General features: G+C 35.2%; 2 protein-coding genes across 3 annotated transcripts; one reads left to right on the plus strand and one right to left on the minus strand.

Moving 5' to 3' along the window:
* Nucleotides 1-4,157: 4,157 nt before the first annotated feature.
* On the minus strand, nucleotides 4,158-8,937 carry LOC132299149 (probable plastid-lipid-associated protein 11, chloroplastic). Of its 2 annotated transcripts, XR_009480031.1 has the most exons (5): nucleotides 8,308-8,937; nucleotides 7,815-7,880; nucleotides 6,437-6,551; nucleotides 4,836-4,949; nucleotides 4,158-4,539 (listed from the first exon to the last, which is right to left on the minus strand). XR_009480031.1 is itself a non-coding variant. In XM_059795622.1 (4 exons), exons 1-3 carry the CDS (start codon nucleotides 8,820-8,822, stop codon nucleotides 4,850-4,852), a joined length of 681 nt encoding a protein of 226 aa, XP_059651605.1. In that variant the 5' UTR covers nucleotides 8,823-8,936; the 3' UTR covers nucleotides 4,158-4,539; nucleotides 4,836-4,849. The 2 variants fall into 2 exon arrangements, 1 of the variants encoding a protein (XP_059651605.1); XM_059795622.1 differs by lacking the exon at nucleotides 6,437-6,551 and having other exon boundaries at nucleotides 8,308-8,936.
* Nucleotides 8,938-12,002: 3,065 nt separating this feature from the next.
* On the plus strand, nucleotides 12,003-24,314 carry LOC132299150 (T-complex protein 1 subunit alpha-like). The gene is made up of 17 exons (XM_059795623.1): nucleotides 12,003-12,291; nucleotides 12,384-12,448; nucleotides 14,649-14,738; nucleotides 14,858-14,944; nucleotides 15,050-15,109; nucleotides 15,326-15,376; nucleotides 15,782-15,877; nucleotides 16,541-16,606; nucleotides 16,796-17,013; nucleotides 17,488-17,584; nucleotides 18,226-18,312; nucleotides 19,810-19,944; nucleotides 20,207-20,311; nucleotides 21,176-21,304; nucleotides 21,411-21,514; nucleotides 23,760-23,850; nucleotides 23,973-24,314. Exons 1-17 carry the CDS (start codon nucleotides 12,219-12,221, stop codon nucleotides 24,057-24,059), a joined length of 1,641 nt encoding a protein of 546 aa, XP_059651606.1. The 5' UTR covers nucleotides 12,003-12,218; the 3' UTR covers nucleotides 24,060-24,314.
* Nucleotides 24,315-25,579: the final 1,265 nt, after the last annotated feature.

Consider the following 25,579-nt stretch of genomic DNA (forward strand, 5'->3'; position numbering starts at 1 on the left):
TGATACATACCAAATTGGTGGCCATAAATTTGACAATTAAGGTTAGCCTATATAGCCTATATATGAGTATGCATCCAATTTCCTAAAGAAAAGGAAATTTGAAAAGACCAAGACAGGTTTATGTCACAATTCCGTGCCCACCTCCCATTTTATATTTTTTTATTGTCAAACGTTCCAATCTTGAATCTTTATAAATTTATTGATTGGAAAGTGATAAAAATTTTGATCCGTTTTTATTAACGACATATATATCGATGGTTAAACTAAACACTATAAAATGGGAGAGATTATATTTTTATTAATTATTGTATAAGAATTATGTGAGACGACTCATCATCCCCTCACATTATTTGAATTCGACCTCTCCGTGAAAATAGAAGCTTGATCAATATTGAACAACCAATACCAAAAATATCGGGTCTCATCAAACTCCGGCACCGTTACTATGAGGAAAATGACATTTAGAATCATTATGTAGGTTTTGTTGTACAATTTGTGTGCCAAGTTTGGTTTATATTTATTTAAAAAATGGGTACATCATTAGGCCAGATGGTACGATCTTCTTTAAAGGGAGTTTTGAGAATTCGAGCATTATTATTAGGAACAATATTATGAACTCGGATTCGCGTCTCTTGATAAAAATAAAGATAAAAAAATTCAAAGAATATGTTGTAGTTCAGGACCCATCATCTACTGAACACAATATCAAAGGATTGATAAGTCGGTAAGACTGAGAAGACACCACAACTTTTGTGTCCATCAACCACAAGCAGGTAAATGAACTGAGAGCAGTATAATTTGCTCCTTTCACATGGATCGGTTAAAGATCAGACTTTGCATCACTCGTTAGATATGATATTTCATAAAAAGTTTTTCTATTTAAATTGATTTTATTTTTATACTTTATTAAAAATTTATCTTTATCTTTAGTCTTAATAACTTATCCATCATCATTATTCTTGTCTTTATTCCGTACAATTCGAGTAGTATTAATAACCGTGTTTTGGCAATTAGAATTCAAGATTTTCTTATACCTGTGATTATCCAAAAGCTTGCAGGAATCTTCCCATACCAACCATTAAGATCCCCCAACAAAACATGGCATGTGTCATGTCTCTTCACATGTTTTTTTAACCCCTTTATGATGAGGCCCATTACAAGCATCAAAACATGACAGAAACAAATTCGATTCACTCATGAAACTCAAATTTGATTCAATGCATTTATAGATGTATCAAGAGAGTTTGAGCACAGACCTGGTTCAATGAACCTCACTCGTCCAACTTGAACTGACACTGCCAAAGAAAGAAAATATCTGGGAAAAAAAAAATTCCAAATTAGTTGGGTGCCACATCTCATTAAAATTTGTAATATAAACAATTAATTAATAAAAAAAACATTCATAATTTACATACGATGACTCATTCAAATATTTATGTGAATAAGGATGACCCATTCAAATATTTATGTGAATAAGAAATCACGTAATATTTAACGTCATAATAATTTATAAATGTCAAGTTAATTAAACAATCCAATTTATTTTATTAAAAAAAGAACTCGTAATTACTTGTCATTCTCTATAATTTAGAGAATAAATACACATTATTATTATTATTACTCTTTTTCTTTTTCTTTTTCTTTTTCTTTTTTTTTTTTGGGTTTACAACCTCCTACGAGTCTTAGTGTCCTAAGGTCTCACCCAAAATTTCCTAAGGTCTCACCCAAAATTTCCTTCACACAATTCATCTTTCGTTTTCATTCACAGAGGCCCCAGACATTGAACTTTTTTTGCCTGTACATCTCAGGTACTCATTCCGTACAGTAAAGCCTAAGGTACACAGCAACCATTATATTTTTTGGAAAATTGTGGGACCCATATATGTACATGCTTATAAAAAAAGTCAAATGTAGGTGACATTAGCTATACCCACCATCAACATTTCATTGATTCACACTCTGTTTGTTTCCTTGCAATTTCATGATCAAACCGGGGGCCATCACCCTGCAAATCATGTGAATAAGACCAAGATTTGGATGATTTGAATGCTGCTGGGGTCTATCAAAGATTTACAACTCACCCAATATCTCAATCTCTATCAATGGTAATGGTCATGTCCTAACTAGGTTTTTCTGATTCAGTTTCATTATTGTTAAAGTCGATTTGTTGAAACATCTTATGAAACTAGACTACAGAATTTGAATCTTCTCACCCTGCAAATCATGTGAATAAGACCAAGATTTGGATGCTGCTGGGGTCTATCAAAGATTTACAACAATCATATATGGGCTCACCCAATATCTCAATCTCTATCAATGGGAATGGTCATGTCGTAACTAAGTTTTTCTGATTCAGTTTCATTGTTGTAAAAGTCGATTTGTTGGAACGTCTGATAAAACTAAGCTACATAACCTGAATCTTCTCATTTTCATGTTCATAGACGATTTAGAATTTGTCGCGTGCATCAAAATGACATAGTTTTGATACATAAACACGAACCTCGACAGCGTATTTATATGGGACTTCATGCCTGTGCATCAAAACGGCACAGGACAGTAAGGGATCCTATCTCAAATCTGTAAGTTTAGCATTGACCTGGACTTCCTACTTTCATTTCCCTCTTCCTCTACTTCTTCAACCAAGAAGGGAAAAAAAAAGAAGGAGAAATGACGATCTTCTTGGTTTTATTGTTAAAAACAATTTAACTTAGAAAACGGAAATTGTTTAGAACTATAAAAGACACTCTAACCGAGTTTTGAGAATACAGTTTTCAAAAATCGTGAGACCAAAGAAAATTTTGTGCAGTTTTCTAATTTTCAATTCTCTAAAAACGTAAAAAAAAATTCTAGAAAACCTAAACCGACTCGAAACTCTTAACTTTCCTAAAGATACATTTTCTATTCCTTCTACCCTGCCTCTAAATTTCAATCACAGACAATAAGGTAAGATTGAACATTTGACTGAACACTAAGATGAATCCCTACAAGCTCACTCAAGGCACCATTGCCACGTAGGTTGGAAGAGTAGAATGTGAGTAACAACATACTAAAGGGACAAAGGCACTAAAGAATTGTCCTTGAAATAGGGCGCACTCACTCTCCTCATCATAAGGGTATTAGTGCAACAGACTTTCTGGCAGTAACACGCCCATAATCGATACCCCTCTCGACTTCCTTGTAAGCATGTACTAACAGATACAGAGAAAATATATTCTAGTTGTTGATAGAGTTAATGAACAACATTCACCGTGTCAATCTTTTTCTTTTTTTCCCCCAACTTTCTGTGATAAGAGGTAAAAATTTGGAGTTTAAAGCAGTCCATTGATGAAAGCACACAGCAATCACTGATTAACCCATGTGTGCCACACGAGGGTCCCAAAGAGTATTACTCCTATTAGGATTTTATTAATATATATCCTTTACCAGTGGTTTGTCATTCAAACAAAATACAGAAAACTGGTTTCTCCCAGCCAAATAGGTATTTTGCACATTTTTCTGATTTTCAGTTTTCAGAAAACCGAATACTAACCATGCAGGCTTATGTCTGATCTATTGCTTTAAGTAACTGAAGAATCAAATGAAGTAGGCAAGAGAAAGACAAGGAAGTCCACTAAATGGCCATGCAAGACTAAGTATAATAGTGTCCAGGACCACACGGTGGTGCTCGGCCCTTTTTTCAGGGAGTGGCAAGCTGGTTGGTGGCTAGCACCTAGCAAACAAAGATGGTATTCTAGCTTCTAGGAAGACTTGAAACTAGATTAAGGGTACAACATCCACCAGATTTCACCACTAGAATGGTATTTTTACTAAAGAAACCAATGCCGGTTTCACAACGTGCTACCCAGAAACAATAAGCAACCTAAGCCAACGAAAATCAGTTCTCTCTTCTCCTCTTTGCAAGAGAATTTTTTTGCTAAACATCAATTGCTTCTACAACATGAAACAACTACATATGCATAAACATAGAAAAAGATTGCAATAGTATCCAAATAAACGATCACCTAATAAGATGGAGGAGACTTCAAATAAGCAAATTGAAGAGCAAAGCACTTGTTGGACACATCAGAATTATCAGGTGCCTACTATTAAGGAAGTCAACTTCACAAGGGCATTCAGCAAAAAATATAACCTGTACGCCAAGTGTCTACTGAAAGAAGTGAGTCGAAACAAAATATATGAGATTATCTTCAAGAAAATAGCATACAAGTAAGTTCTATAGTCAATCTGAGAAAATTTATGTATAATACAACGAAATATATACACTCCAGAGCACTCTGAAACCTGATTTTACAAAGAATAAATGCAGCCCATATTGTTGCAGTAAAACTTGACATTATATACAAGATATGAGAGTTCAAAATCTGACTCTATGGGATAAAGGCAAGGATGATGATGATGATATAAGAGTTCAACAGCAAGATTCGACTGAACTATACAGTGAAGAGAGCCAAAATCTGACTTAACAAAATCACGCTTTCAACCATGACGTTTCAAGGGCTAACATCAAGAGCCAAGAGTACCATCCAAAAGCAAGCAAACCTGAACATCAGGGAAAAGAAATTGCCTTTTAGGGGGTGAAGTGTAGAGTTCAAGCAATTCAGGTGAGATTTAACAAAAGAGAGATGATATTCGCACTCCAAAAAAAAAAAAGCTTCACTCACTCCACTTCCTATTATGCCTCTCTTATCATAGAAGGGAGTGGAGTGCATGAGTCTGGCCTCCTTAACAAAATTATGATATCAATAACAGGATGAAAGAACTGGCATATATAGTTCCAATAGATGACAATAATGACTGAGAATATATTACAGTACTGCATAAAAGGGGTACACTACCGAGTTAAAATAAATCATTCTGTCCATTCATAAGGAGCACGATCAACAACCAAATAATCTCCACGGATATCCTTAGCAACCCGAATATCATTGTCTATATATACAGATTCAAACCTGCATAAATTGGAAATTTCATGATTATTATCAATCAAAGAGTAAAGCATACATGCCAATATCTCAGAAATTAGGGGAAGACTGCTACAATTCAAAGCTTCAGAACTTGTATCCAACAAGATAATTAGCTAGTGCCAAGCAAGAAACTGCTAGAAAGAAAAAAGTTAACTGTTAAGGTTAGCTTGATTTTCAGAAACAGTGGAGAAAGAAGGAGGGGGAAAGGGACTTCCCTCGTAATTTTTCTACTCAACTCAACAAAGTCTTTTACGTACTATTTGGAGTCGGCTGACCTAAACAGTTACTTTTTAAGGCCAAAACCCCAGTTTTACCATATGCTATTGTTTTTTCTCAAAGTATCTCAGATCAGGTTAGTTTTGATCTTCCTCTTCTCCAGCATTACACTCAGTAAGGACTATGTCACTTTTCATGACCAGTATGGTTATTGGTCATCGTTGCACACAGCCAACCTATCCATATCTGTTTCCTCTCATTTACATATCCAACATGTGCTATTTCCACCATCATACAAATGTGTGTTCATTTCTAAACGAGGACTGCATTAGGAGCTACTGTTGAGCTTATTCAATTAAATATTTTCAAATTTTTATAAGAAAATAAATAATTGGATTTTCAACCAGATTGATTTGCAAAATGTAGATATATTCTTTACCCAAAAAATATATAATAATGTAATGAATTATGATAGAAGCATTGCCATTTATCCTGTCCAAGTATAAGGAGCACAATCAACAACTAAATAGTCTCCCGGCCATCCTTCACAACTCGAGTCTCATCACCAAGAACCAAAATGCACTTGATTCCAACCACAAAGCCCCATAACAAATAAATAAACAACAAACTAGCACATCCTGAATCCCTAATTACTTCAGAGAGATAGAGAGATATGGAGGAATTTAAAAAGAAAAACAGCAAAGGTTGCAGCTGCAGCAACAACAAAAAAATATTATCATTGCAGAATGCAGACTATGAGCACAAAAATAAATAAAAAAATGAATTCATGGTAAAAAACATTGCATATTATATATGCCATTTTAACATGATATAATTATAATATACTAATAAGGATGACAACCTCCACACACCCCCTCCCCCCCCCCCCCCCCCCCCCCCCAAAAGAAAAATAAATAAATTAAAAAAATGAAAGATGATGTTCAAGTACAATACATATCCAACAGAAAGGCAGAATAGCCGTCAGTTGACTAGCAAGAAAACAACGTAACAGGTAGTACTCCAGGGCAGAGAGGCTTTTTTGAGAGTGAAGTGTTGAGTTCAAACAATTCAAGTGAGAATATATTTGGAAAATTTAACAAAAGGGATACAATATTCTCAAAAATAAAAATAAAAAATCTCACTCCACTTTCTCTCATAAAAGGAAGTAAAGTGCATGATGCCCTTTTTTTGAATGTGCATTGTCTCCTTAACAAAATTGCAATATCAATAAGAAGATGATGGAAGGGAAAGACTACCCAAGTTAAAATAAATCATTCTGTCCATTCATAGGGAGCACGATCAACAACTAAATAATCTCCACGGATATCCTTTACAACCCGAATATCATTGTCTAGGTATACAGATTCGAACCTGCATAAATTGGAAATTTCATGTTTACTATCAATTAGAAAGGAAAGCAAATATGTCATATGTCTCAGAAAACCAGGGAAAGACTGCTACAATTCAAAAAGTTTAAGAACTTGTCATCCAACAATGTAATTATAGCTAATGACAAGAAAGAAAGTACTAGAAATAAGTTATGGTTTGCAAAAGTGATCGAGAAATATTTGGGGGGACGGGAGACTTCCCTTGTAATCTTTCCACTCTACTCAACAGAGTTTTTCCTGCCTTTTGGGATCAACTACGTGAATGCCGCTCCAACACTTGTTTAAGGCCGAGTATCAAAAAAAAAAATCTGTTTTAAAGCACAACGTCAGTTCTCTATCGTATCTTTCCTAACTGGCTCACCCCATGTTAGTTTTGATCTTCCTCTTACCCTAACATTACACTCAATAAAGGTCATGTCACTTGCCATAGTTATTTACCCTAAAGATAAACTAATGTAATGAAGTACGATAGAAGTTTGCTCTTTTTATCTCCGAACACAAAACAACTACTTAGTATCCCTGGACATCCTAATATTATCATGGGCACTTAAATAAGAAAAAAATGAATCTATGGTAAAAAAACACATTACATACTAAATAAGCTAATTTAACATGAGATAATATAAATACTAATAAGCACACAAATGAAAAGAAAATGAAATATGATGTTCAAGTACAGTGTTTATCCAACTGAAAGACAGAACAGATGTCACTTGGATAGTGAGAAAAGACATGACAGGTAAGTACTCCATGGTACATATGGCCCAATAATAAGAAAAATTGCCAAATTGGGATCCTTCTTCCAACCTGGAAAACAGCCAACTATAGTGTGATATTCTTTAGTAAATACTTCAACATCAACCAAAGGGTGAAATAACACTCTGCACTGCAATAAGACTTCATCAACTTCAAGTATACATGATTGTATGTATATAAATTGAGCTCTCTTAAATGAAATAATGAAATGAGCAATACCAGAAATAGTTATTCTGAAATTCTGACTCACTAAACATATAGAGAGAATACACAGCAGTAATAGAAAGAAACAAATGCCAGTGTTCTCAATAAGTGAGCAAGAGGATTCAAAGACCAAAAATCAACAACCAAATGAAAATGACCAAAGAAGCACTTGGCACAGTACATCGAACAAAGTATGATCAAGACTGACTTTAAAAAATAATAAATAAATAAACAATCACCACCAAATATTAACTTAATCAACATGAAGAAAAAATCAAGCACTCACCACCCCTGCCCAAATGGTGGCAATGGAATCTCCCAATTCTCCCCTCGTAGAACTGCACTAGTAAATCTACAAACAACCCACAATACAATTAATAGAAGAACACTATTAGATCTTCAAATCTTTAACCAACACACAAATTATTATTACCCCAATTTTCAACCCAGTGCATGAAAGGCTCTAGGGTCCGAGGAGGGTCAAATGTACAAGGCCTTACCTCGGTATATGGAGAGGTTGTTTCCCAGGGAGGGTGAACCTTGGCGCAATGGTAAGGTGGTTCCAAGGCTCGCCCTCCCCAATTTGCAACCCAACATCCAAATATTATTAAATTTCTCAGATTTTTTAAAAATGCTCAAACTATGCAACTAATCATATAACAAGAACACTTTCTTTTCTTTTCTTTTTTGATAAGTATAACAATAACACATTTTTCTTGTAATACTTACACTAGCAAAGTTATAAACCATAAAATAAAGCATGTAAACATTAAAAATACCTGAAATTCACTCTCTGAGACGAAGCAATTTCGATACTTGACCGAACAAAGAAAACCCCATGTGGGGGAAATGTGATGACGTTGTTCAGACGACGCTCTTCAACGTCAATGACCTGTAACACGTCGCCGGCTTGTGTCCCGAAGAGAGAGGCGTTCTTGATGATGAAAAGCTGTTCTTTCTCCGTTGTCCATAGCAACCTCCACGTGCCGGAGAGTGAAGAGCCGGTGGTGACCGAATCGCTGCCCACAACGGCCATGGCGTCAATGGCTTCGACGATTTCAGAGAGCATTCGAGGGTTGTTCTGGGTTTTGAGGCCTCGGTCTTGGTCGGAGATGAGGTCGAGGAGGATGCGTTTGGCTGTGAGGGACTGGTCGGTGAGGGACGATCGGGCGAGTGTAGGGGCTCTGCATTTTGTGGTTTTTGGAGAGAGAGGGCTAGGGTTTGGCCAGTTTGGGGATTTGAAGTGGGTGGTGGTGAGGAGGGAAATGGCGGGAAAGAAATGGCATGTGGCCATGGAACTATATATGACAGTGTGTGACTGTGTGTAAATTGGTCTGGATAAGAGGCTTGGCTAAAGAAAAGGGCGGTCGGGATCTTGACGATGGTCCGTCCAAGAAGGGTGGGGGACGTGCGGTGTACGTGTAATTTATTTATTTTTCTCTCAATGTGGTTTTGGATTTATTTCTGATTTAACAACCCTTTTTTTTTTTTTTTTTTTTAAGGTGATTTATGGACTTTTTTCCTATCATAGAACTATTATCCATTTTTAATTACTCATTATTGTTTGCCCTGATAAAATTGAAAAAAATAATAAAAAATATATTTTTAAATGAGAAGTTCTGAATATGTATTTGGCTTTTATGTCTTATTTCTTAAGATTTTATCCTATTTTAAAAAATATCAGCATTGAGTTACAAAACACATTCAATCAGTTCAAAACTAAAAAATGTAAATCATAGGAACATCTTCTTTATATTACAGTGATTTTCACGCCTGGAACGGATCATCTCCAAGGAAAGTTCACTCCAAACATATATAGTATTAATCCTACTACTACTAAAGCGCCACATCGACAACTTATTTGACTACTAAATACGGTATCGTATGGACTGATGAGCTGATTTTCCATCCAACTTTCATATTAGGAAGTAGTTTCCTTTCTACAATTGAATTCCAATCTTGATGATTGAAAAAATCGAAAAAGAAATTTTCAAAACAGTAAGAAAATGCCATAACATTCAGGGGCAGAGCCAGGATTTGAAAGTAAGGGGGGCAAAAGAAAATTTTCAAGTAAAGGATTTGCTGGGGAAAAAAAAAAAATTCAAGTAGAGAACGGTTTAGATTATAAACATACAGATCTACTTTTTCACTTCAAAATTGTGTTCAAAAGAGTGAAGTTTAAGTATCTATGTTACTTGATACCAAGTTGAGATTTGGGAGGAAACTTTAATTGTTTAGTTTGAACATTCAAATTGTTCACGGGTTCTGCTGATTGAGAAAAGAAGAGTTCAAGGTAACAATGTATTTGGATTTGCAACAATGTGTTTGGATTGAGCTGGGCTGAATGTTTTATTATGGATGGGCTGGGCTGAATGTTTTATTATGGATGGGTTGAATGGCTGATAAGAAAATGAAGAGTAGTGCATGGGCTTAATAGTACAAAAATGTGTTTGGATTGGGCTGGGCGGAATGTTTTATAATGGATGGTTTGAATAGTAGTACATGGACTTAATAGTACTAATTTTTTTTTTTTTTTAAATTGGACCTAAGCTATAGCCCAGGTTAGCCCATTCATAGCTCCGTCCTTGGTAACATTGTCTTTTAGTTTATTCAGTAGTCAAATAAGTTGTTGATGTGGTGCTTTAGTAGTCGTAGGATTAATACATGATACTTTGAGAGGATCCGTTCTCAGGGGGATTTTGTCATCCTTAGTTGTGGCTCTTGTTTTTTTGTCACAAGACTTAAGACATGAATTGAAATGAGGGTTAGGGTTTTCTCTTGTGTGTAATACATCATAGTATGTAAGGGTAATTTAATAAATTTATAGTATATTCGGGCTGGATCAAGGCAACCCTCCCCCAAAACCACCCTAAAACCTGCCGAGTTTTTCAAAGCAGCACTGTCCCTGTCTCCATTTACATAACCGGTTCCCTAAAGCCGCTTCAAATGGGGCAGGGCGGGGATTTTTGCCATCTCTATCTTATTTAGGCATGGCAAAACACTCCGCTCCATTTTAAATAATTTTGGGGTCGTTTTAGGGTTTTGGTTGGGAATGGTTTTTAGGAGTGAAAACCCATGTTGGTGCAGGGTAAGGATTCGGAAGGTCGCCCATTCGCCCTGCCCCAACCCCATTTATATTGAATTTTTATCTCATTTTACCCTTAATATATTTTGGTTTTAAATAATGTTTGCTTGATTTATATTTTTAAATATGATTTTAAAATTTTGAGTAAGAAAATGAGGGGAAATTTTAACTAGAAGTTTAGAAGCTCCGTAGGGACAGGGAAAGGCCTTTGCCCTAATTTAGGGCGCAACTCGGGTCCCTAGTCGCCCCGGCCCAATCCCATTTATATTGAAATTTTATCTCATCTTACCCTTAATATATTTTGGTTTGAAATAATGTTTGCTTGATTTATACTTTTAAATATGATTTTAAAAATTTGAGTAAGAAAATGAGGAGAAATTTTGACTTGAAGTTTAAAGGCTCCGTAGGGACAGGGAAAGGCCTTTGCCCTAAGTTAGGGCGTAACTCGGGCGAGCCTAACACCAATCAACTCAAGCCAACTTTGATTTTCTTGACCTTGGAATATGTAAATTGCAATTTTGTTCCGGAGATGAAATATAGCAACCTAATATCATTTTGAGCCAAGCTCGGGTTACTATGTCGAATAACTTTAAACCTTACCCGAGCCCATCCAGAATTATAAAACCTAACGAACCCATCCAGAATTATAAAACCCTACGAACCCCTCTTGATGAACATGATATATATTTGTGTTAGTTGCACGTGATTGGTTATTTAGTGCGTGGACTCAACATCCTAAATAAGATGATTCATAACTATCAGTCTATAGCGGTTCAGTTGATTTTAAATTATTTAATTTGTTATCACAACAACGCGAATTATAACACAAAATAACAAACTCGAGTTGAAAGTTCAAATTTAACCCAAAATTTCAACACGAGTTGCAAGCCCAAATTAAACTTGATCTTTAAAAACAAAAGATGAGTCAGGTTCAAATTGTTGGTCAAGTTGGGTTGAATTATGGTTAAATTATTTAGATATATTGAGTTGAGCCACAATTGAGCCTCCAATTTCGTCCGAGTTGCACCCCCATCTCAAACCTACCTCATTACTATCATTGTCTAATAAAACCGAGCTTTATTCCATCCCAACTCTTTCCCTCCTATTTTCTTTTTTCCAATAGAGATGTAAAAATGTTATTTGATATCTCAAGTAGCATTTATAAACTAACACACAATAACCGTTTAGGGTAAAAGTACAAAAGCTATTCCATGTTAATGATGTCCTCCAAAAATTATCAAAAGGTAATTCATAATGATTCTTATAAAATGGGAGGACTCTGTAATTATGACAATAGGAGGTGGAGTGTAATTTAATCAAAAACAAAATTGTCCCGATAGAAGCTCAAACGACGTCGCAGCATACTTTGAATGAAAAACCTTCGAAACCCTCTCATATACGCACACAGTAGCACTCTGCAATTGTTTGTTCCTCTCGCTTCCAAGCTTTTCTCTTAACATTCCAGAGGGAGCATACATAGCAGTAGTTCGTAAACTCACCAACCTCTGAACTTTTTTATCTCAGAGAGAGAGAAGCAAGTACTCACCGTCAGAGCTGATCTAGGGTTTTCTACATCCCTATATTTCTCTCTTGATTCAATCGAAAATGGCGATGACGGCACAATCTCCTTTTATTTTAGGGGAACGCCAGTCGGGGCAGGACGTTCGTACTCAAAACAGTAATATCCTTCTCTCTCTACACATATGCACACTAACAAACACAAGTTTGTATGATAATTTCTTACTGATTTGTTCGTCTTGATATGAACAGTTGTGGCGTGTCAAGCTGTTGCCAATATTGTGAAATCTTCACTTGGACCTGTTGGTCTCGATAAGGTCACTCTCTCACACTCAAATTAAAGCTGTCTATTTTAACATGATAATTTGATTGGTGTTATAGTTATATATGTTGATCTTTTAAATTGTTTTCATGTTTTTTCGATCTATCTAGAGAGAGATTTGATACTGACAAAATGTGTTTGTATGTGTGCGTTTGAAATCACACACAGTGATATTGCGCAACTCAGTAATGAAGTCCCATGACGATTCCTCTTGCTATTGTGATTCAATTTTGTAGACCTTAAAGTAATTAATGTTTATTATCAATGATTAGGCTGAAAATAAGCATAAAACTATAAGAGTTAATGTTAGCATCATGCATAAATAACATATAGCTTTCATTTTTTAAAGGTAAATTATATAAAATGGTTATTTTATCATACTTTATGAGATATAATATAGGTAGCTGGGAAATAGGATGTCCTAAAAGAAGTACGGTAGCAATGTGGATGTTGAGATTTATGTATGGTAAGATAAGAAATAATGAGATTAGAAATGATTACATTCATGAGACAATTGAACTAACACCCGTTAGACTTAAGATATAATATAGGTAGCTGGGAAATAGGATGTCCTAAAAGGAGTACGGTCACGTGCACGAAGATTGTGGTCCACATTCATAGTGTTGGGGGAAGGAGAAGACTAACATTAACAAGAGTTGATATGGTAATGAAAAAATGACACAATATGTGGTTTAACTAGAATGGAGAAACAAGAATTATGTATAGATCCCAGTTGGTTGGAATGGTACCTTCTTCAGTTGAGCCACTCTATTTTTTGTAGAACTAAAATTAGTGGAGTGATTGGATATAATTTGAAAGTATAACCTTGCGCTCTATGTTGTTTAAATTTTCTTTTGCATTCTTTATTCTTGCTTTGTATCTTTTAAGTATGTATGTCATATTCCAAGAGTCGGGTTGGAATAGTTCAAAAGTTGTGCATGAAAATATCAATTTGTTTAATGCGAAGAATTGGTTTGGTGTAGTTTGAAGGAGTTATAACAATATTGGAATTCACTATTAGAGATAATTGAATTAAAAAGGTAATAAATTTTAACTGCATCAAAATGTAACAGTTTTGGTTTGAACTCTGATTGGCATTGAGGGCTTTTCATTTATCAGAGAGGGAATGTTGAACATTCCCAAAACATTGAATCTGCATTAGTGCAACTCGGCATACATATGTTTGGTAAAGTGCTAAAGTGTAAGGGTTCATCAACATGCATGTCCAAAATCCAATTCTTGTGTTTGTGATACTTCCTTACACTGTTAGGTCCTTCTTTTCTTCCTTTTCAATAGGAAGAAGAGCTTCTCTAGAGCCAACACACATTTACACGAAGATCTAACATATTGTAGGGTCATGGTGTATTTTACACTTCAATACATTTAACCTATATTACATGGACTCGGGTACGTGTGTTGGGTATATGGGTATGTATCCACGTGTTAGACGTGTCAAATCCTCAAACAGAAGGACAAATGGGCACTGCTAAATATTCATTTTATTTAATATTTCTATCTTATTTTAAAAGTAAAATAATGTTTTTATGTAACATAGTGACCAATATAGGCATTTCACTTATTTGAAGTATTAATATAATAAAATGGAATTATTTGATATATTCTTTAGGTGTGTGTCCAACCAAAGGTGTTGGACGCATATCCCATCCCATACCCATGTCCGAATAATGTGTGTCGGACACGGGTTCTTCACCTACTTTGAAAGAGTCTATGTGACATAGCACTTAACTTTTCCCTATGGTGAACTGGACACGGAAACTTAAAAAATGGTGATTTAACCTGAAAATGTTGAAGAAAATTGCAGTGGCCTACTTGTGATCCACTTTAGAAGTTCAAGACGTACATCCTTCTAGAATTGGGCCAACTCAGTACAAGTTGTTGAATTACATATAAATTATAAAAGTGCATGTGAACCTATGAGTTTGGTTTTGGTTGTGTACCCACTGCTTATTAAATGGGAAATTAGCAGCAACAATGTTTGAGCAGTCCACTTGTTAGGCATAGCTTATGTAGTCACTGGAGACATACCTTTTGGAATTTCAAAAAAACAAAAAAAAGAAAAAGAAAAAGAAGTTATTTCTTGTGTGAGCTTTTTAGATTATTTTATAGATTGTTCCTGTTTTTCGATTGGATGGTTTCATCTGACCTCACATCATGGTGCTGTTTTGGTATTTCAGATGCTTGTTGATGATATTGGTGATGTAACAATTACTAATGATGGTGCTACAATTCTCAAGATGTTAGAAGTTGAGCACCCAGCTGCCAAGGTGGACAAATGAAGTCTTTTTCTGCTCATATGGTTTTACTACGTGTATTTATTGTAGAACTGGAGCTTTTCGTTGTGCATTCATATTGTTTTTTGCTCCTCTTTTCCTGATTCTTCTAGGTACTTGTCGAGTTGGCTGAGCTTCAAGACCGAGAAGTTGGAGATGGGACAACTTCAGTGGTCATTATAGCTGCAGAGTTGCTTAAGGTTATATCCTCCTACTGCATTATCTTTTGAAATGACTTTTTGGTCCATATGAGATTTTTTAGATTCTATTAGTATTGTGGATGATTTTATTGTTAATATATGCAGAGAGCAAATGATCTTGTGAGAAATAAGATCCACCCAACGTCTATAATCAGTGGATACAGAGTAAGTACTTGTTTCTTAGATTTGTTTTCACTTATTTTTATGACCATACTTGTCTTTGTAGATTTTGTAAGTTACTATATGAGGCATACCTGAGATTGCAAATATGAGCTTGCACCATGGTCTTTTATTTTGAATTTTGTCTTCTTCTTTTTTCATTCCCTTACATGCATGCAAGTTGTTATCATTGTATTCTAATTTATTTTATGTTTTTGTCAGCTTGCTATGAGGGAAGCATGCAAATATGTTGATGAAAAATTGGCTGTTAAGGTAATGGTCTTTTGCTAAGTTGAGATTTGAGAAGAAGTCAAAAAGTTGATGTATCTAAGTATCTGATTGAAAGTTATGTATATGAGAATTTGAAGTACTATAGTTTGATGCCTTAGTTTCAAAATTGTACTATGACCTCCACTTGGCACATTGGTACCCATGGATTACATCAAATCTGATACAATTTTTGGTGGTCCATGTTGGAGATCTACTTAAAGGACTCGCCCTGTTTTGGATTCTACTTTCACTTATACTCGTTAACATTTTCTTGAATGGTTTGAAGAAGTTATCAACTACTGTAGTTTAATGGATCTCATTTAGTGGTTTTGAACTTCATGCCTCATGCTCTTGCTTGCATGTACTATAATGTAATGTTAACTGGGTCATTCTTTTGCCTTTTTCTAGGTTGAAAAGCTTGGTAAAGATTCTCTTGTGAACTGTGCCAAGACTTGCATGTCCTCGAAGTTAATAGCTGGTGACAGCAACTTCTTTGCAAATCTGGTATGCTAATTGGATGATATAGAATTTGAATTTGTTTCGGCCTCGGTAGTTTTATTTATTTATTTGTAAATGGATTATAATGCAAGTTAGCTTTAATAGCACACACTATTGTTGGAGAAGTCATCAGTCATCATATGTATGCTAGTAAATTCTAAAGTAGTTTGGAAGAAATGAGCGGTCTGATGCACTCATGCACCAAATATTTTCCATCAGCCCTTTTGTCTTTACCGAGTCTTTATTATCATCATTTTATTTAAAGTTCTTGGTTTTGTTTCATGCGGCTGTTCATAAACGATTGCATTTAATTTTGTTACAAAAATTTTGAATGCCTCGACTGAAGTTTTGGCGGTTATCTTCAGTTTTGTAAATAACCCCGAGGAGTTATTTCTACTTCGGAAATTTATTTGATTGAAGCTTAAAGCTTTACCTTCAAATAAAATAGTTACCCTGCATCTGAGTGCTCAATTGTACCCTGTATGCTGGAAATACGTAGATCAAACTTACAGTCCCCTGTATATTTAGAAAGTTTTAATTTTTCATCATGCAAGAGTTTCTATTCTGTTGTGGCTATCATTATGCATATAATGAATTCATTCTTTTCTTGAAGCATTATTAGTTTCCTTTGTGTGGAGAAATAAAATACACATTTTATTAATTTTCCAGGTAGTGGAAGCAGTACAAGCAGTAAAAATGACCAATGCGCGAGGAGAAATTAGATATCCAATCAAGGTCAGTTGTCACAGAAGGTTCTGTCTTTTGTTAACATAATATTCTAGTTTGAGCTTCTCTTTTTCAAATTAAATATAACAGTGGATGGTCTCTTTAATGGCTTTCATTTATATAATGATTATTATTTGTTATATTATAGATTGTCGTGAGACTTTAATTTCAGAATGCGATTCCCTTGTTACTCTTCAGGGAATTAATATTCTTAAAGCTCATGGTAAAAGTGCAAGAGAAAGCTACCTGTTGAATGGCTATGCTCTGAATACGGGCCGTGCTGCACAGGGAATGTCAACCAGAGTTTCCCCTGCAAGAATTGCTTGTCTTGATTTCAATCTTCAAAAGACAAAAATGCAAATGGGTGTTCAAGTATTAGTTTCTGATCCCCGGGAGCTTGAAAAGATTCGTCAAAGGTGACCAGTCTGTAAAAAATCATATTCTGTTAACATTTGTGTCATGAAATGATCTTGTCATACTTGGGGCAGAGTGCATGTCTCACCTTCTTACATTACATATCAAATACATTGCTATGGACTATCAACAATTTATATACATTCATACATGCATTAGTTTTCTTTTGAGAACTAAATATAGGATAGCAGGAATTGCAAAAATTGTCTAGATGGCATCATTTCCAGATTAATATACGTGTGTCTGTGTGTGTAATAAAATGTATAAATACTATTTGAAGAAGTCATGAGGGTATACATCAATGAGCAACTAAATGCTTGTCAAGCAACAGTTCTGGTAATCGTGCAATGATATTTCTAGAAGAAATATATCATATCATGCTGTTTGTTTATTTATTTACCTACCTTTATAGGCTCTTTTCCTTTTCTGTAGCAGTTTGGTATGATGCAGGACTAACTGTACTTGTTCTTTTACAGAGAAGCCGATATGACTAAAGAGCGTATTGAGAAACTTCTGAGAGCTGGAGCCAATGTTGTTTTGACTACAAAAGGGATTGATGATATGGCTCTCAAGGCAAGTTTTGAGTAGTTTTAGCGTTGCCATAGCAAGATTTTAATTCCCTGTCGTGGATTTATTGACTTGTATGGTATCTACCGGTAGTCTATCCTTCAACAGTTTAGATGCACATCTCAATCACATTGTGCGGCTATTGGTGTGGTCTCTATTTTTCTGCTCTAGCAAGCTTAAACCAAACTTGTTATCCAGGGCGACAAATAAATTGTTGAAGTATCTCATTTATCTACGTCTTCAGAAATGAATGAAAGAACTGTCTAAGCATCTTGTGTGATGGGACTTCACCTACATTTTGAGATACCTATCTGACCAGCCAAAGATAATATTCTATTTGTTGTGAACTAGGGACTTGTTGGTTTCTTCTTTGTGAGTCACACTTGTGTTGTATTCTTCCATCAAAGAGTGTCTGCGTTCCTATATCTCTATTACGTGTTGTTGGCTGTAGGTTTTTGTAGAGATTTTAAGTGTTCATGTCACATTCGCTTATTGTATTTGCAGTGGGCTCAGTCTGTCAAGTTATTGGGTTTATAGTTATCGTGGTTTTCTATAAGCTTATTAAAAGTTTGTTAAATGACATGGAATTCACTCTGTGACAATGTATTTCTTTTCTGAACTTGTTTGCTTGCTGAATGTTGTTTCAGTACTTTGTGGAGGCTGGTGCAATTGCTGTGCGACGTGTTCGGAAGGAGGATTTGCGCCACGTTGCCAAGGCTACTGGTGCAACCGTGGTATATATCTCTACTTGGCAAGTTGACATTTAGAATGATACAAATCTGATATGAATCTTAATTTTCTTTTAAATTAATTTCAAAGTTGATTATTGCATCATTTGTAGAAGAATGCAGTATGCACAATTTGTACAATTTTAAGATCAATGTGATGTGTGTGTGTGTGTGGAAGCATTGTGAACCTATCAAAAAGTTGAGTCCTAATATGACATATGATTACGAACAAAATACACAATATGAGGACAAATATGTATGAAAGTTCAAGGAAAGACATTGATTTATTTTTGAAAAGCTAAGCTAAAATGTATTCTATAATCGACTGGCTCTGCATTATAGAGTAAAAAATGATTGGAAAAGATCCATCTAGCAACCAAGTTGTCAAATGCCAATATCCCGTCCAAAAGAAGACAGATATAGAATTTTAGAAAGCATGCCGGTCGAATTGTCCATCTCTAACCCTGCTCTCAATATTCTCAATTTATTATATGATTCTGTATCGTACTTCATCCCGATGAACTTTGTTTTTATGATTTTATACAAGGCATAAAATAAGGATGACTTGTTGTACATCAAAATATCTGAAATGGAATTTGTGTGCGCTGTAAATCACTAAACTTTTGAGGAGAAAGAACCAAGAATCTGTAGCTGCATCTGTGTTGCTTTCAATAAGCTAACTCTTGCGAAGGTGATCTTTTAAAAACAGTATGCTGCTGTGCCTATATGTCTTATGTAGAGTTTATGGCAGGAAGGAGCGGCATAGGCATACTTTTGAGGATTTATGGTCTCCTATTGATAGGATCAATAAATTGATGTTGGGAACTTTCATGTGGGAGTTCTTCAGATACTTTGCGCACTTTTTTGTAGAATTTTTGGGCAATTTGTCTTACTCAGGAACCTAGGCTTGTGGTTCCTGTGTAACTATGCATTACATGGCTTGTTCCCCCCTCTTTTTATTTATGGTAGAATTTTCCAAAGTTAGAAGTCTGCATAAGCGCCTGCCAGATTCCAAAGTTAGATTTTTCTACCTAATCAAGATTGTTATGTTCCCATTAGTTTAATCAGTCAGGAATATATATGAAGGTTATTATAATTTATATTTATGTTTTAAGGGACTATTTATTAGAATTCATGACAATGATGAGGATACATTCATAGATTCTTTTCATTTTTTTGAAGTTGCCATGTTTTGTAGCATTAAAGTAATTTAAATGTATGCTTGCACTAACTGTTTAATAAAATATCAGTCTGAAGATTCTGAAGTAATAACCTTTCATATTCATTACATTGTCTTTTATATTTTATAGTTTCTCCTTTTTATTTTATACATATACACACATATTATATTAACACATCATCTTTTTGACTTGTAGTAGTTTAGCCTCATGTTATGATTGTTATTCATTTAACTTTTTATCATCCAATGCCAGCTACTTTAAATTTCAATTTTTGTGACAGGCTACACAGTTTTTCTCATTCTTATTCACTCTTAATATTCAGGTTTCAACATTTGCCGATATGGAAGGAGATGAAACATTTGATTCCTCACTTCTTGGCTATGCAGATGAAGTAGTGGAGGAACGCATTTCCGATGATGATGTAATCTTGATAAAGGGGACCAAAAACACAAGTGCGGTATGTGATTAGTTATTTACAGTAGATTTTTTTACTGCTGCACGACGTTGGAACATAAATGCTTTGAATCCTTGTTTCACGACCTTGGTAAAAATGTGGGAACCCTTTTAATTTGGTACAGCTTTTATGTGAAAGCAAAATATCAATTGAAATTAGTTTTGTTACCTGTATAGAGTAGATTATGATGTAATGTAAATTCATTAAGATGGTTATGATTCACTTATTGTATTGTTTGATTCTTCTTGACCTGTTGTTTCTTCAGGTTTCTTTAATTCTTAGAGGTGCAAATGACTATATGCTTGATGAGATGGAGAGAGCTTTGCATGATAGTTTATCAATTGTTAAGAGAACCCTGGAATCCAATACGGTAAACCCCCGGCACCTGTTGACTGCTTTAATAAATATACATGTGTGTGTGTGTGTGTTTATATTGAGATTTGGAATTCTGATTTTACATAATATAGTGCATGTTGTTTTAGATTTTAAAATATTTTCTATTATTGCTGGGCGAACCTAGAGATGTCAGCAATTCTTGATAAAGTTACATTCTGGATTTTCTCTGCAATTTTTTTTCAAATTTTTTTTAATTAAAATTTTTTATTAGATAAGTATTCACACACACATTTCACAAATTGCCAATTATGGGGCTCGATCTCCTCACCTCCCCTTATGAGGGATGAGAGGTTATACCATTGGGCTAATGACCCATTGTTTGGATTTTCTCTGCATTTGACATTTGAAGTTTGAATACTGTCAAACATCTATTTATATGTAGGCTTGAGCTTATCTGGTCATTTTGTAAAAATGGAATTGTTTTACTCATTGTAATGGAAAGGCATATTGCCACATTTAAATATAGTGTGAAACTAAATAATGTCATTTCAAACGCCATCTAAAATATGGGATTTGTTTCTTTTGGTGTCTGAACAACCCTATGCTGGGAGAGGGGTTTGAGTTGCTGTATCTTATGGATTTAACACTGAATTGGAATATTCATGTTTCATTCTTTTGCATTACATGTTTGGAAGGTGTCATAGCTTGACTTTGTCCTCCTCCTTTTTCCCGTAAGCTTAAACCTACCCACCCCCCCCCCCCCCCCCCCCCCCCCCCAAAACCACACACACACAGAAGAAGAAAAAGGAAGATGGTAAAGGAACAGTTCAATAGTCAGTGTAACAATTATTCTTTTACCAATCTATGTTCCTCATTGTCTTCAGTTGCGACAATGCAGGTGGTTGCAGGTGGAGGTGCAGTTGAGGCAGCCTTATCTGTTTATTTGGAGTACCTAGCAACAACTTTGGGATCTCGGGAGCAGTTGGCAATTGCAGAGTTTGCTGAATCATTGTTAATCATACCGAAGGTCCTGTCTGGGAAATGAGTTTATATAAATGCGTGTGTGTTGGTTCACTCTCACACCTTTGGTATTCTGTAATTTTGATGTATGCATTAGTGACAATGTGGTGCAGGTGCTTGCTGTTAATGCTGCAAAGGATGCAACTGAGTTAGTTGCAAAACTGCGTGCTTACCACCATACCGCACAAACCAAGGCAGATAAGAAGCATTTATCAAGGTATCCTTGGTGCTGCTTTAGTACATTTCATGTGTAATCATTGTATATGCTTTCTTTGTTTGTGAAGAACATTTTGTATGAGTAATATTGCGATCAACTGATTCAAATTATTTTACTGGTTTTGGAGGTTACTAGGCTTGCGTATCTCTCACACAGTCACGTGTTTAGGCTTAGCTGATATTGTGGGTTGCTGTTATCTGTTAGTGAAGCTCATGCACGCGCTATGTGGGATTTATATTCATACAGACAGAAGGTGGATCCTCTGTTAACCAGAGATTCACATTTGATCATTTTACAATGGTTGGTAGAAATTGAAAATCTTTTACTAGTGAGATTCATTCAGTGAGAGCTAGATTCTTTACAGTAGCAGACCACACACCCGTGGCAGAGAACTTTTGGTTTGGCTTCTCGAAATCCATCTTTATTGAGTCTCTATTGCAAGAACAAGTTGGTACAAAGCATTTTGAAATATCCTGTTAAACATGATCGAACCGAACAAATCAGGTATCAGTGTCATTTTAACAAGGACAAAGTAAAAACTGGGTTTATGTAGCTAGAGTCAAATTTACCAGAATGGGGAGAATAAGTGGGAAACATGGTTCAAAGAATCCCTTCATCAATGTGAAGCGGGGAGTGATATGAAATTGAAGGGATGGCCTATGGGACACTTATTGAGAAACTCTTTTTTCTGTTATAGGTGTCTGAAAAACATCGATAAAACTAAACAAAAGCCCTAGAAAAAGTAATATGGTAGACTGAAGTGTAATCTTAAGGAACTAATAGAAGGAAATAGAGGGAAAAAATGGATTATTTGGAAACAATACCTCAAAAACATTGAAGTGAATTAGGAATTTTGGGGAAGATGTTGTTCATTAATTTTCCAACATTCTCAAACTCTTTCTGGGATGTTTCTCAAATGCATCCCTTGGGTTTCCCCATGTTTACCAGAAGTTTCCCCTAAAATTATTTGGACAAGTCCAAACTTTGGGTGGTGGATTTAGGGTTTTGGAAAATTGTGTTTCCCCACCTACAACCGAATTCCCCTGCAACAATGGATGGGGGGAGCCACATCTGGATGATGTTATAATTAGGTAAGAAAATTTGTCATCATATTTTTCTCTAGGAACTTGGGCATCGACATCATTCTCTAACTTGAGTGGGAGTTAAATATGGTTGGTAGGTTTAAATATACCAACTTTCTTGACCTTCTAGCAATGTGCAGGACATGGCAAAATTTTCAACATTGTTTTTGTAGTTTTCTCATTTTTATATGAAATTAAGTCCTGGATCACACTTTATATGCCCATACACATTTTGTTTTTACTATTATTGTTTTCCCTTTTTTGAATCCATGGTCTCTACTAAGCCATTCAAACTGTTGTGAAAGAGGCTCCTCTCTGGTTGAACATCCAGTTGAAAACGCTGATTTTGCATTGCTAATTTTGGTGGAATGTAGTAAACATTGGCCTTGGATCTCTTTAAAGCAATACCCCTTGGTTTCATACTTTGTGCATGTAGTTTACCGATTATTCACCTGAAAGACGTGTACCAGTCAAGATAAGGGGATGATAGTTTGATGATTTTTTCTGCACCATTACTCTCCTTTCTGCTCATGCAGCGAGTAGAAGCTGAGGGAGCAAGTGGCGGTTGATCCATCAGTTAACAAGTAATAGGTGGTCCTTTACCTATCAAAAAAAAAAAAAAGAAGCAAGTAATAGGTGGTCCTTATGATGCCATAGAAACACATTATTAGTGGTTTGGCATGTATGGGTCTACGGCAAGAGTCTAGGTACTACTGTATGAATGTGCTAGAAACATGTGACTCGATTGGTGAAATAGTTATTGATCTCTTACCGCTGCTAGAACGACTGGGCTCTTCTAATGTTTGGCTTTCTTCCCAGTCTGAATAAGCATCCAATGTCTCAATTATCCATTTTCTACCCTAAGTAGCCGTAAGTTGTCTGGCTGATGGTACAAGAGACAGGTTTAAAGCCTTCAGGAGTTGAACATTAGAGAGTTATGGGTTATACACACAGACTCAATGCCATGTTGGCTACTGCTTCGGGACTATGTACTTCATTTATTAGCATGCAATTTACCACTCAATGGAAAGTGGGTGTATAACTGGAGGCTCTATGCCAACTAGGCCACTCCTTGGGCTATATACTCGTTTTTTTATCATGTAACTTGTCACTCATTTTTTCTAATTTTCAGTATGGTTTGGCTTTCTCTTAAATTGTTGCAGCATGGGACTAGACCTTTCAAAGGGAACAATACGCAACAACTTGGAAGCTGGAGTGATTGAGCCTGCGATGAGCAAAGTGAAGATAATACAGGTAAAAATTATGAAACATGATAATGCAGTTGCCGAATTGTGTTTATTTATTTATTTTGCTTCCAAGAGGACCGATGAAAGTTCTTTTCTTTTTTCTTCTTATTATTATTGTTGTTATTTCAGTTTGCAACTGAAGCAGCTATAACGATTCTCCGAATCGATGACATGATAAAGCTTGCCAAAGATGAAAGTCAGAATGGAGAGGATTAGGTTTTGTTTGAATGCACGTCACACTTGTAGGTCGGCTTGCGTTGGATGAGTAGGCTGGAACTGATGATGTTGCAGTATCTTGCATCTAATTATTTTGCATCGAAGAGGTTCCCCTTGTGCTGAATTAGTGATGGATATTACTTTTGTTGCTTTCAAATGAAAATTATGTGTTTATTCCTAATTTTTCTACTGCATTTTCACTATGTTGTACCCCAGGTGTTTATTATTATTATTATTATTTTCGAACAAGTAAAATTTTGGAGACGAGTAATCTGCTTTTGCCTTTGAACCGATATATATATATATATATATATATATATATTGAAGGGTATATGTATCTATATTTTGCCACTTATTGAAGTCATTTGAAATCAAAATTCGGGTATAAGATCCAGAATTGAGATGGCATGCCAGGAAGCCATATCGAGCAAAATTCAAGTTGGTTTGGTCTATGATTCTATTCGATTCACATGCTCATTATTATTATTATTATTATGGGTCAACCTTAGGCATGTGGATTGTGCATATGGGCACACGTGATGTGGACTCGCATGGCTTCTTTATTGTTCAGCGTACTACACATTCTATTTCTTATTTTTTCAAGGTTAGCAAATTTTGCCCATTTAAGTTTTTTGCGAGCTTCATGGAGTGTCATTAAGGAGTGTTATTATTTTTTATTATTTTTTGAAGAATTATGTTCGAAGCGGTCTGTGTGGCACCTCTATAGGTGGAGTCCATATATATCTATGTGAGTAATGGGTTATCCCGACCCTTGCAATGGTGAAGTTTATATATGTTTATGTGAGTAATCGGTTATTCCAACTCTTGCAATGGTGGAATTCATATATGTCTATGTGAGTAATCGATTACCCGACTCTTGCAATGTCTCAGCCTGCCTGGAAAAGTCTACACCAAGGCAAAGACAGACCAGCCATTAAAGCTTGTGAGATACTAAAGAAAATTAAACATGCACTTTATATTTTTATTACTTATTGTGATGTAATTCGTTAACAGCTCTGTTTGATTTATGTATGTGCACCTCTCATTTAACAACTCATGGTGAAAAAAAAAAAAAAAAAAATTAACTACTCATGAACAAAAGTCATGACACATTGTCGATATATATCAACATATTCCAAAAATCATACATTAGAATTTTTCAAAGACTATATATATATATATATATATATATATATAAAAGAAAGATTCAAAGACTTAAGAGGTGGTTCATTTATGTGCTTGAAATGGCATCTGACATAAACTGAAGTTTAATAAAAAAATAATTCACTTTATAAATTTAAGAACAAAATAAGAAATAAAAATAAAAACTATTCAAAAATTAACATAATACTACTTTATGATAGAAGAATATTGTCTTTACAAAAAGCAGGAAAAATAAATAAATAAATAAAACTGTCCAAAGAAAAATCAATTTCAAAAGATAAAAGATTTTAATTCTATTCAGCTGTTGTAGTGAGCTAAAAGTAGGATTATTTTAAAAGTTTTTTATACTATCGTAT

The sequence above is a fragment of the Cornus florida genome, unplaced genomic scaffold, assembly GCF_030987335.1.
Source record: "Cornus florida cultivar Cherokee Brave unplaced genomic scaffold, ASM3098733v1 CherokeeBrave_3.0.0_Hap2_Chr03, whole genome shotgun sequence".
NCBI lineage: Eukaryota > Viridiplantae > Streptophyta > Magnoliopsida > Cornales > Cornaceae > Cornus > Cornus florida.

Coding starts and splice junctions, on each gene's coding strand:
- LOC132299149 (XM_059795622.1), bottom strand. CDS start 8,822: ATGGCCACATGCCATTTCTTTCCCGCCATTTCCCTCCTCACCACCACC. Junction 7,881..8,307: donor TCTCAGAGAGTGAATTTCAG/GTATTTTTAATG, acceptor GGTTGTTTGTAG/ATTTACTAGTGCAGTTCTAC. Junction 4,950..7,814: donor CCACCATTTGGGCAGGGGTG/GTGAGTGCTTGA, acceptor CAATTTATGCAG/GTTTGAATCTGTATATATAG.
- LOC132299150 (XM_059795623.1), top strand. CDS start 12,219: ATGGCGATGACGGCACAATCTCCTTTTATTTTAGGGGAACGCCAGTCG. Junction 15,377..15,781: donor ATGAAAAATTGGCTGTTAAG/GTAATGGTCTTT, acceptor GCCTTTTTCTAG/GTTGAAAAGCTTGGTAAAGA. Junction 15,878..16,540: donor GCAACTTCTTTGCAAATCTG/GTATGCTAATTG, acceptor TTAATTTTCCAG/GTAGTGGAAGCAGTACAAGC.